The sequence below is a fragment of the Cherax quadricarinatus genome, chromosome 8 (genome assembly GCF_038502225.1).
Source record: "Cherax quadricarinatus isolate ZL_2023a chromosome 8, ASM3850222v1, whole genome shotgun sequence".
NCBI lineage: Eukaryota > Metazoa > Arthropoda > Malacostraca > Decapoda > Parastacidae > Cherax > Cherax quadricarinatus.
The window spans coordinates 13,218,366-13,231,648 of NC_091299.1; the positions used below are offsets into that span (position 1 = coordinate 13,218,366).

At 37.0% G+C, this 13,283-nt stretch overlaps 1 protein-coding gene across 12 annotated transcripts in view; it reads right to left on the reverse strand.

Moving 5' to 3' along the window:
- Positions 1–13,283, reverse strand: part of Csp (Cysteine string protein) — a 338,068-nt gene that overhangs the window by 163,823 nt on the left and 160,962 nt on the right. For 6 of the 12 annotated variants that reach the window (XM_070082897.1, XM_070082890.1, XM_070082891.1 and 3 more), the window contains exon 5: positions 5,989–6,042. The exons of the other annotated variants lie outside the window; for them this stretch is intronic. In XM_070082897.1, the coding sequence (XP_069938998.1) occupies positions 5,989–6,042 (54 nt within the window). The remainder of the gene's footprint in view (positions 1–5,988; positions 6,043–13,283) is intronic. 12 annotated transcript variants of the gene reach the window in all.

A 13,283-nucleotide genomic window follows, 5' to 3' on the forward strand; every position in this document is an offset into this window, starting at 1 on the left:
TGTATTCGCGTTTTCATGGTCTTAGGTGATAAAATGGAAAACATATTACAGAAATAGAGATGATTTTCATTACTTAGACAACGAAAACGACCTTGAAACTGAGCTCAAAGTAGCGGAAATGTTCGATTTTTACCAATGTTCAGGAGTAAATAAATCACACCACACGTCCAATACACGTCAACTGGGGAGTCTAATATTCTTTCACTAGTGCACTGATATTATTTATACCATTTTTACAATAATGCAGTAGTCTGCATAACAGTAAATTTTTTATTTTTTTGTATGAATAAAAAATCAAAACAGAGAGCAATAATAATATAAGAGGGGCCTAGAGATGTGACTAATGAACAGAGCATATGTTATTTTAGTGCCACAAATGTCTACCTTGTTTATTCTGGACCCTATTTTGAAATTGGCATCTTTTTTAGTTTGCATGAAATTGGCCAAATTGCCAATTTCTGACCACCATATTGGGTAGTCCAAATTAGTAAATGGGAGGTTTCTTGTACTCAGCTGATAGATAAAATGGAGTTCTAAAGAAATAGCTATGAGTTTGGTCAACTGGAACAATGGAATTGGCTGAAAATAGGGCTCAAAGTCGGCGAAATCGCCGATATGCATATGTCACCGAGACGGCTAACTTCGCGGGAGCATAATTCCACGAGTTTTCGACCAAATTTCGAACTTTTGGTGTCATTACCATCGGGAAAAGATTATCTATCATTTCATAAGAAAAAAAATTTTTTTTTTTTCAAAAATTGAGCGACATAGAATGACAGTTTCAGAGAGGGGCCTGAAACAGTCAAAGGGTTAAGGGTTAAATATGCTTCATCCCAAATACACTAATACTCAACTTTTCTAGCCCCAGTAAGATCTAATGCACATTTTTCACTTAGTAATATGCCTCCTTCACTTTTGGCCACTTGTCACTGTTCACTTGCCAACTAAAACTGATTGTCTCACAAATTGGAGACACATTTAATTTTGAATCTTGTAAAAAAAAAAAAAACACTAATGTTCAGCTACTTCTCTGCCCCCACAACAGGCAGAGAAACCCCAGAAGGGGTCTTACAATCTTACCCCATCAGCCCTGGAATGGGAAAACAAGCAGCAGGAATGGGGACCCCAGTTCCATGCAGAAGGCACCAGGTTACCTGCAAGCTCAAAGAACCAGACAAAGAGGGAAAAGGCCAGTGCACTGAGTACATTACAACATCTGAGGAGATGCCAGTAGATACCACAGAGCTGCCAGTCACAGATGAAGTGATATGGGCCCCCCATGGGTAAAGTAAGATGAGGTTTACACCATCTTCTTAGAAGTGAACCTTATCTTGTCAAGTGGTGGAACCACCAAATATATTACAGCTATTTCAAGCCTACAACATGAGAAAGAGAAACAGATTCTGTGTCATTAAATCTGAAAATGTTCCACACTAAACACTCACAGTATGCCATGACCATAAACAAGCCCACCCAGCTGGGCAGAGGAGTCACTGGTCATAAAATCATCACAAGGCCAGTAAGCCAGAGTGAATGGCCATCCAGAACAGGAATTCAAGAATAACAGTAGTATTAGCACAAATCCTGAGAGCTCCCCAGAGGTTCAGCAAATTGCAGAGCCAGCTGAGGAATAAGAGAAAATAAGTGTACATAGTATTATGAAAAGGTTTGAACTGAGGCGCAATGCTATGGTCATAAGGCTCACAGATGATGACAATAAGGAGTCGGAGAAAAACACACTGAACTTTACAAGATTTAGAAAAAAAAAAAATCAGTGTGCATAAGGTGTGACATTCACAGATGGCCTTACCAAGGTATTTCACTGCAAAAACGTTTTCTCTGTTAATTACTTCTGCATAAAATAAAATTATGTAGCAAGGAGGAGGCTGGAGGCAGTGGAGATGTCAAGTCTACGGGCAATGTGTGATGTAAATATTATGCAGAGAATTCATAGTGTGGAAATTAGGAGGGAGGTATGAAGTTATATAAAAGTATTATTCAAAGGGCTGAGGAAGGGTTGTTGAGGTGGTTTGGTCATTTAGAGAGAATGGAGCAAAATAGGATGACTTGGAGGTTGTGTTTGCAAGGGACCTGGACATGGAGCAGGCATGTATGAGCATGTTAGATAGGAGTAAATGGAGACAAATGGTTTTTAGGACTTGAGCTGTTGGAGTGTGAGAAGACTAATATTTTGTGAAGGGATTCAGGAAAACCAGTTAGCCAGACTTGAGTCCTGGAGGTGAAAAGTAAAATGCCTGCACTTTAAAGGAGGGGTTTGGGATATTGGCTGTTTGGAATGACATCTAAATTGTCGTATCTGAGAGCCTCCACAAAGACAGTGAGTGTGTGTGAATGTGGCAAATATGCTGAATGATAGTGAAGGTGTTTTCATTTTCTGGGTCACCCTGTCTCACTGGGAGATGACTAGCATGTTGAAAAAAAAAATAAAACCTCAATATACATACTGAAAATGATTAACAAATTTTTAAATTGTGGGATCAATAAGATTCGTAAAGTACCAGTATATTGTAGTAATAGATTCTTAGTTTTTCATTTACAATTACCTATACAGTGGACCCTCAGTTAACGATATTAATCCATTCCAGAGAGCTTGTCCTTAACCGATTTTATCATTATCCAAATTAATTTTCCCCATAAGAAATAATGGAAATCCAATCAATCTGTTTCAGACATCCAAAAGTATTAAACAAAATCATTTTTTACATGAAATATACATATCCTTACACAGAAAACAATGATACATGAAATAAAACAATAACAACATCACACTTACCTTTATTGAAGACATGGTGATGTATGGAAGACGACAGGAGGGGAGAGGATGGAGGAATTTACAATTGTTTGGAAGGGGAATCCCACTCCATAAAGACTTCAGGTACCAAGTCCTTTTTCTGAGTTACTTCCCTCCTTTGCTTTTTAATGCCACTAGGACCAGCTTAAGAGCCACTGGACCCCTGTCGCTCAAAAAAATTTTCCAGGAAGGTCTGTTTCTGGCCTATGTTAGGAATTGTGTTGGGAGACAAGATAGCCCTTCAATAGGACACTAATATCAGCTCTACGGCTTATTTATCTAGCACAATTCATCTAATATGACATAAACAATATTAATAACATAGAAACATGACATATACTCTAGAATGAATAAAATACATCATTAAGTATGTCACAAGTGTTGCTGTGTTGTTGTTGTTGGGTGTATAAGGGCCACTGAGAGCATAAGCCATACATAGTGGTGGAGGGAGGCGGCAGCAGAGGCGGCAGAGTTGTCAGTCACCCTACATAGCTCCAACAACACTGGAAGAGTTAGGTTCATGCTGTCCTTTTTCTATTGATTAATTGCTGAACTTACTTGCTACAGTTAATGCTTCAGTTTATCGCTGGCTGCTGCTATAGCTTTTACAGACTCCTGCTGCTTTAGTATTGTACATATTACAGAATCACTGAAAAAGGCACATTCTCCCCTCTCTCTCAGCCCTTTACCAAAGGGCTGGCTGGTACTAGAAGCTTTCTTTGGGCCCATGGTGGCTTATTCAGCAGTTACAAGCACTAAAAACAATGAATACAAAATGTATCACATGTACGCGTGGAATCGTCCGCAGTGGCTTGTAAACAATGGCACACTGGAGTGGCCAAGCGGCTCAAGCCATGCATACACATTCTGGACGAATGTCCTTAACCCGAGTTTTTTATTGTTAGCCGAGCCAATATTTTAATGCAAAAAGTATCAGTATCCGATTTTATCGCTATCCGATGGCATCGTTAACTGAGGGTCTACTGTATAGTGAATCTTGAGCATTATCATTATTGAGGATTGGTTTGTCCTAGTTACCAAAATGTATATGGGTTCTGAATGTACACCATTTGAAAATAAAATGCATTAATTAGTAGTAAGTTAAACTACATAGCAAAATCAATTATTAGTTTGAATATCAACAGAGCAGTGACTGCCCCACTTAAAATTTTCAGGAAAAAAAAAAGTATGCCTCTCTTAACTATCACATTTCAATTAACTTTTTTAATTAACTTTCTGTAATGCGTACTATTTCTGACAGCATGTTCTCTGATCCAAAATCCTAAATCTGGACAAAAGTCAACAGATTATGTGAAAGATTAAATCCTAAACACACTTGAGCAATTTAAAACAGTTATGGTATTCTTCTGCACACTAGTAAATTATAGCCTCTCCTCACTTAACGACGGAGTTCCATTCCTAAGACCACGTCGGTAAACAAATTCGTCGCTATGTGAGGAGCATATTATAATGGTAGTGAGTTTGCATCAACTATCTTTGATATTGTTTTAATGTCACCTCTGCACCATTTATAACATTTCTGGTATATTTTTAAATGTTTATACAGTAGTATACTGTATATTGTAATAAACAGAATAAGAGAAAATCATCTCTAGTATACAGTAGACCATCATTTAGCACGGTAGTTACATTCCTGAAAATACAGTGTTGGGTAAAAATCGTGTTAGACGAACTGAAGAACTTATGGGAAAAATAGGGTAACGTTCCTGGGAGCCCTCAAAAAGTCAAGCAACTTTTTTTTAGGCCTCCACATCTTACAAAAATAAAAGTGAATATGTAGTTGCAGTTCATTGTGATGCATTATGTTGTTTTTACTGCTTAAGACTACAAATGTAACAGATATAATAGTATTTCTTACCCTAAATTGTGGGTGCTGGTGTTTGTGGATGATTGTGAAGAGTTATGCTGTGGCCCTACTGGGCTGAGGTGGATGGTAGAGGTTCTGGCACTGAAGTCGATGGTTGTACTGGAGTGTCTAAGTCAGTCAGTCAAGTCCGTCAGTCAAGTCAAGTCAGTCAAGTCAGTCAAGTCAAGTCAGTCAAGTCAAGTCAGTCAAGTCAAGTCAGTCAAGTCAAGTCAGTCAAGTCAGTCAAGTCAAGTCAGTCAAGTCAAGTCAAGTCAGTCAAGTCAAGTCAGTCAAGTCAAGTCAGTCAAGTCAAGTCAGTCAAGTCAAGTCAGTCAAGTCAAGTCAGGTCAAGTAAGTCAGGTCAAGTAAGTCAGGTCAAGTAAGTCAGGTCAAGTAAGTCAGGTCAAGTAAGTCAGGTCAAGTAAGTCAGGTCAAGTAAGTCAGGTCAAGTAAGTCAGGTCAAGTCAGGTCAAGTCAGGTCAAGTCAAGTCAGTCAGGTCAAGTCAGGTCAGGTCAGTCCAGGTCAGTCCAGGTCAGTCCAGGTCAGTCCAGGTCAGTCCAGGTCAGTCCAGGTCAGTCCAGGTCAGTCCAGGTCAGTCCAGGTCAGTCAGGTCAGTCCAGGTCAAGTCAAGTCACACAAACTCAGGTTTACCTCTTTTTCTGTGTACAAAGTAACACTTCATTACAGCTACAGGTTATCTCTTGTCTAATATCTTTATTGCTTTGTTAATTCTAAGACTTAAGTGCTTATACTTCTTCGTGCCACTTTCAGCAACACTGGTATGGCTACTGGGTGTCATGACTGCTTGGCAGAAACAGATATAGTAATTAAAATATAACAATTCATAAACGCAGCTGCCTTGTAGCAGATAAAGACTGGACATGTATGAATTACGAACACTAGGATGGTGGGGTGGCAAATTGTGCCAAATAAACTCGTACTAAATGATGGTCTACTGTACATTATTTAGGCATGCATACTGGTCAAAGAGCTTGTCGTAAGTCCAAGGCATCAGTAAACAAGTACGTCATTAAGTGAGGAGAGGCTGTATACACTGCACAGTTAATAAAGACAAGCATTTATTAAAGAATCAAAACTAATTTTTTAAAATTCTGTTCCTTGTATACTACTGACCAATTCTTAAAAAGTAAACTACTGAGAGTATAACTCAAATATGTAATGCAATACACTGACAAAAAATTATGCTATGATGAGAGACCCTTAATAAATGACAACAGAACTCTTAAATCCGTGACTACTTTAATGAATACAAACTAGCCAAAAACATTTACCTGTACATATACTTACTGTGTTTGCTGATGGGCCCGGTTGATTGGTTATAACTCCCTCTCGCTGGTCAGGCTGAACAACAAGAGGAAGGGAAAGCAGTTACTAAGCTACTCCACGCAATTCATCAAAGCTTCGCTACTCCCCCACTGTGCTCTCACATGGGCCTGACAAAGGTTTACTTTCCATAATTTCAGTGGAAGTTTCCTTTATGATGAATATCATTTAAGTATTATTTTTGCATTAACTTATGTCTGTCAAGATTTTACCAAAAAGCCAGTATATTGTACTGTTTTATGTTGCAAACATTTTACTAAAAGAATTCAAATAAAAATTTCATAATTAACATTCTTCATAGACACATTGATTTATGCAGTTTAACCTTTTAAATCACGAATCAAGTAGCGAATATATAATTATGAAGATTATTCAGTAATCTTAAATTTATGTACTGTGTGAAAAAAATTTTTTACCACTGGCCAAGCAAGACACAAAAATTGAGCAGTGCCAATATTGAGCCAGTCCTAGTATGAGCACAGCAGTTGAGTCTTGGTATGTGGCTTCTCACCAAGTCACAATAATGGCTTGCCATGCAATGCATCCACAGGCAGGGAATTGCAAGATCTACACAAATAATATATAGTTGTCATGCTTCAGTCATGAATCATTCACGCTTAACAACATGTAACAATTACAGGCATCAATATCAAGGACTGCTTTTTATATATTTAATCACTCTGCATACTAAAAATTCCAATTCGGTATTTGAATGCGATGCTGAAAAATATGTACTGTAAAATTATCACTAACAGAAATATGCACTTGTGTGTAATGTACATACACCCATTAACAAATACAGCCAAAAATCAATTCATTTAAGAAATTCTCTAAGGACGAATTTTAGTTTCTTTTCAGAGGAAGACATAAGTATAGTCAGGCTCTGACTTTGAAAGAAAATGAGGAAAATATACATACACCAATATATAAATCAAGAATAAAATTGAGAAAAAAAAAAAAGACTTTAAATTTGTTCATGAGTTTTCAATCCACCTTTTAAGTTTTGCTACAAAAGTGACCACAATGTATGCCTGTTATTGAGGGAAGATGGGATGAATATTTCAGAATAGGAAAATGTCTGTATGGGAAACTAAGATGATACAGTACTGTAAGGCAAAAGTAGTGGAAATCTAAATTAGAGTGTATAAAGGTAAGAGTTTCAACTACTATTCAACTCAAACCCTTAAATTTGAATTCTCATTGATATTATTAAAGTACAGATCTGAATTAACAAAAAAAAAAAAAAACTATTTTCATGCCATACAGAGTTATAAAGGGTATGATTTTCATCTATAACTACTAGCATACACATTTCCATTACAGAATTGTACATTGCTAGCACACACTTTGGAGCATAATAAACGTACTGCAAGTTTTCTGGCATTATGACAAACCACTGGCACATGTTTAATAAATTTCATTCAGTACAGTATCATACAATCATCTTTAACCCTTAAACTGTATCATGTACAGTACATTTAAGGCCATGTGGGGAAGTGGGCAGAAAATCTATCAATTAATTAATTTTGACAGACTTAATTTATATCAGGAGAACATCTTTGGTGTTGTGGCAAATTAAGGATGACAGGTAATTTTTTTTAATTTAATGGGCTGTTGGAGAGTGAGAATGATAACATTATGAAGGGTTACAAGGGAACCAGTTAGCTGGGCATGATTTCTGGAGGTAAGAAATATACAATGGAACCTTGGTTTTCGTTTGCCCAGGTTTTCATCGAATTCAGTTTTTGAGGATTTTTTGTCAAAATTTTGTCCCAGTTTTCGTTCATCACCTTTGTTTTCATCAGTCCGCTGTACCGAACGTGTCCACCTGCCCACGCCCACACAAAGCATGCCCTGCGTTCTGAATCAGTATGGCATTGTTTCTCGTCGAGTGAGCATTACCATGAGTGTTCATCCGAAACATTTCGTAATAATCCACTGATTTTTGTGCTTGTTTATTGAGTGAGACTGCTAAATAAGCTACCATGGAGCCAAAGAAAGTTCAGAGTGCCAGCCCTTTGATAAAGGCAGTGAGAAACACGACAGAATTTAATCGTGGCCAGAATGTGTCCAAGAGCAGGATTTTGAAAGGTTAGAGGCTGACCCTGACAACCCTATACCTGTTGCGGAATATATTGTGGGTTAGGGGAAGTCCAAGGAGTTGGATGTGAGTGGCTAGGATGTGGAAGAGTTGGTGAACAACCACAGGGAAGAGCTAACCAATGAAGAGCTGCAATGCCTTCAACTGGAACAGAAACAGATCGCAGCTGAAGAAATTGCTTCGGAGGAGGAGGAGGAAGAGAGAGGGGAGAATGTGCCTTCTTCAGTAATTAAGGATGTGTGTGCAAAGTGGAACGAGTTGCAAAGTTTTGTGGAGAAATGTCACCCTAACAAAGCTGTTGCAAGCCATGTCTGCAACATGTACAATGACAATTCCTTATCCCATTTTAGGCAAATCTTAAAGAGACACCAGAAACAGACCTCTCTGGACAGATTTTTTGTGCGACAAGGGTCCAGTGCCAGTAAAAAACACAGAAGGGAAGTAACCCTGGATAGGGACTTAATACCTGAAGTTCTTATGGAGGGGATTCCCCTTCCAACCAATAACTTCTCCTCCTCCCTCTCCCTTCCTTGTGCCTTCCATATGCCAACAAGAGTCTTCAATGAAGGTAAAAGTGATATTAAATGTTCATATATCCATTTCATTAGTCCTTTATATTTATTTCTCATTGTTTTCTGTATGTAAAACTATAATTATTCTCTATAAAATGTATTTTTTGTTAATACTTTTGGGTGTCTGGAATGGATTAATTGGATTTACATTATTTCTTATGGGAAATAATGCTTCAGTTTTCATCGAATTCGGTTTTCATCAGACTTTCTGGAAAGATTTAATGACAAAAACCAAGGTTCCACTGTATAGCGTTTCAGTGTGACACTAATTGCGATATCCATGCTCTTTTGAAAAAACTGCTAGGAAATGAATGATAGTGAATCTGTTGTCCTTCTTTGGGTCACTGTGCCATTATGAAAACAGAAATATAAAACTGCTTTGATTGTAACCTGGTAGGTTGTTTAACCCTTTCAGGGTCCGTGCCATAGATCTACGGCTTTACGTTGAGGGTCCAAACCGTAGATCTACGCCATGAGCTCAGCTCACTCTGATAAGCTGTGAGTGGTAAATTTGTTTTGTGTGTGCACCACACAAAACAAATACTGCAGCACACAGTGCATAGTGAGAAAAAAAACTGAGAATGTAATTTTCGATTGCATTTGCGATTTCTTGGGCTCATTTGATAGAATGGAAGATATATTACAGAAATAGAGATGATTTTGATTGGTTTTAGTATTGAAATGGCTTGAAACTGAGCTCAAAGTAGCAGAAATGTTAAGTTTTTGCCAATGTTCAAGAGTAAACAAATGACCTCACACATCTAATACATGCCAGCTGGTGGGTCTAATATACGTTCACAAAAGTGCTGATATTATTTATGCAGTTATTACAATATTGCATGACAGTAAATCTTCTATTTTTTGGTTTGAAAAAAAATTCATTATGTGAATTAAAAATCAAAATGGAATTCATTTGTAAAGCCTGAAAACGTAACTAATGAACAGAGGAAATGTTACTTTAGTGCCAGGAATGCCTGCACTGTTTATTCTGGACCCTATTTTGAAATTGGAATATTCTGAACTTTGCACTAAATTGAACAAATTACCAATTTTCAATAACTATTTTGTAGTTGAAACAGTTGAGTTGGCGATTTCTTGTGCTCAATCAGTAGAATAGAAGTAATACTAGTGAAATAGCTAAGAATTTGGTCGACTGGAATAAGGTAATTGGCCTAAAATGGGAGTCAAAGTCGGCAAAATCGCCGATGCATAAATATTGCTGACACATCAAAACTCGTGAGAGCATAATTTCATCAATTTTCCATCAAATTTCGTACTTTTCATTCTATTACCTTCAGAAAAAGATTCTCTACCATTTCATAAGAAAAAATAACAAAATTATTTTTTGAAAATTCTTGGGCACTGGTGCACACTTTGAAATTCGGCCTCTGGACCCTGAAAGGGTTAATGATAAAATATGTTATGGTCTGAAAAGCGTATCTGAGACTAAGTCAAATGTTTATAATCATGCCAAGTTAATCCCAGTACCATACAAGTGAAGTCCCATTGCATGGAACAACATACTGTAATTCTGTGACAAAGCACATCATATAACATGTCTTTACATTTCCGTGTAGAGCATTTGTGACATTAACCCTTTGACTGTCGCGGCCGTATATATACGTTTGCGAGGTACCGTGTTTGACGTATATATACTCATAAATTCTAGCGGCTTCAAATCAGGCAGGAGAAAGCTAGTAGGCCCACATGTGAGAGAATGGGTCTGTGTGGTCAGTGTGCACCACATAAAAAAATTCCTGGAGCACGCAGTGCATAATGAGAAAAAAAAAACTCCGACCGTTTTTTTTAATTAAAATGCCGACTTTGTGGTCTATTTTCGTATAGTATTTGTGGTTGTATTCTCGTTTTCTTGGTCTCATTTGATAGAATGGAAACTATATTATAGAAATGGAGGTGATTTTGATTAATTTTACTATAAAAAGAACCTGAAAATGGAGCACAAAGTACAGGAAATGTTTGATTTTTGCCGATGTTCAAAAGTGAACAAATGATGTCATTTTCCAATAAATGTCCAACTAGCCATTCTAATACGCAGTCATGAATGGGTTGATGTAATTTTTACAATTATTACAGTATTGCAGTAGTCTGCATAACAGTAAATCTTCTATTTTTTGTTTGAATAAAATTTCAAAATAAAAAGCAAGAGTAATATCACAGGGACCTGGAGACATGACTGATGAACAAAGAAAATGTTATTTTAGAGCCAGGAATGTCTGCATTGTTCATTCTGGACCTTATTTTGAAATTGTCGTATTTTTTAATTTTCGTGAAATTGGCCAAATTGCAAATTTCTGACCATGTTATTGGGTAGTTGAAATCGGTAAATGGGCAGTTTCTTGTACTCAATCGATAGAAAAAATCGAGTTCTGAAGAAATAGTTATGAGTTTGGTTGACTGGAATAACGGAATTAGCCGAAAATAGGGCTCAAAGTGGGCGAAATTGCCGATTTTTAAATATCGCCGAAGTCGCTAACTTCGCGAGAGCGTAATTCCGTCAGTTTTCCACCAAATTTCGTTTTTTTGGTGTCTTTACAATCGGGAAAAGAATCTCTATCATTTCATAAGAAAAAATAATTTTTTTTTTTTTCGAATATTTTGCGACACCAGAAGCAACTTCAGGATTTGGCCCTTCGACAGTCAAAGGGTTAATCCTCCGACTGTCGCAACCCCAAATCCTGAGGTGTCTCCTGGTGTCGCAAAATATTTGAAAAAAAAAAAATGAGATGATAGAGAATCTTTTCCCGATGGTAATGGCACCAAAAGTACAAAATCTGGTGGAAAACTTACGGAATTACGCTCTCATGAAGTTAGTGACCTCGGCAATATTTATGAATCGGCGATTTTGCCCACTTTGAGCTCTATCTTCGGCTAATTCCATTGTTCCAGTCGACCAAACTCATAACTATTTCTTTAGAACTCCATCTGTTCTATCAACTGAGTACAAGAAACTGGCCATTTACCAATTTCAACTACCCAATAAAGTGGTCAGAATTTGGCAATTTGGCCAATTTCACGCAAATTAAAAAATGTGCCAGTTTTAAAATAGCGTCCAGAATGAACACTGCAGACATTCCTGGCTCTAAAATAAATTTTTTTTTTGTTCATCAGTCATGTCTCCAGGCCCCTCTGATATTACTCTTGCTCTCTATTTTGAAATTTTATTCAAGCAAAAAATAGAAGATTTACTGTTATGCAGACTACTGCAATATTGTAATTGTACAAATAATGTCAACCCATTCATGATTGCAGAATAGAATGGCTAGCTGGACATTTATTGGACAATGACGTCATTTGTTTACTCTTGAACATCGGCAAAAATCAAACATTTTCCCTACTTTGAGCTCCATTTCAAGGTCCTTTTCATAGTAAAACCAATCACAATCACCTCCCTTTCTATAATATGTTTTCCATTCTATCAAATGTGACTACGAAAACAAGAATATAACCATAAAAACTATACGAAAATACACCTCAAATTCGGCATTTTAACCCTTAAACTGTCCAAACGTAGATCTACGTTTTTTCAACATTTGAAAGTATGTAAAAAAAGTAGATTTTTTTTTTTACATTTGAAAATGTGTAAAAAAAAAAAAACTTTGATCTACTTTTTGTTTTTGTTATACAGTGGACCCCCGGTTAACGAACTTTTTTCATTCCAGTAGTATGTTCAGGTGCCAGTACTGACCGAATTTTTTCCCATAAGGAATATTGTGAAGTAGATTAGTCCATTTCAGACCCCCAAACATACACGTACAAACGCACTTACATAAATACACTTACATAATTGGTCGCATTTGGAGGTGATCGTTAAGCGGGGGTCCACTGTATTTGAAAATATGTATAAGAAGCGTAGATCTACTTTTGGAGCACTACGCATGTGAACATAGATCTGCTTGGACAGTTTAACCTGTAAACGGTCCAAGCAGATCTACATTCACATGTGTAGTGCTACAAAAGTAGATTGCGTTTTTTTTACATATTTTCAAATATAACAAAAAAAAAAAAAGTAGATCAAAGTTTTGTACACATTTTCAAATGTAAAAAAAAAACAAAAAGAAGACCTACTTTTTTTACATACTTTCAAATGTTGAAAAAACGTATATATACGTTTGGACCATTTACGGGTTAAGGGTTAATCCAAAAACACAGTGGGAGGTTTTTTTTTTTTCTCATTATGCACTGCTTGCTGCAGGATTTTTTTTATGCAGTGTACAGTGACCACACAGACCCATTCTCTCACATATGGGCCTACCAGCTTTCTCCTGCTTGATTTGAAGCTGCAAGAATTTTTGAGTATACTATATACGTCAAACATATTGGCTCGTAAGACGTATATATACAACCGAAACAGTAAAATTAAACATATGAAGCAATTGCAAAAGTGGCTACCACAGTTCTACAACTGCAAAATAATAATATCTACCTGGAAACCAAGAGGAGAGGCCCCCCCAGATAACGCAAATAAAACAATCAAATGAAGTGCCAAACCTGAAAGATTAACACAGGGCTGCAGGTAGGCATGTTAAAAGGGAGAAACGTGCAAAGTTGAACAGGGAATTAAGGGT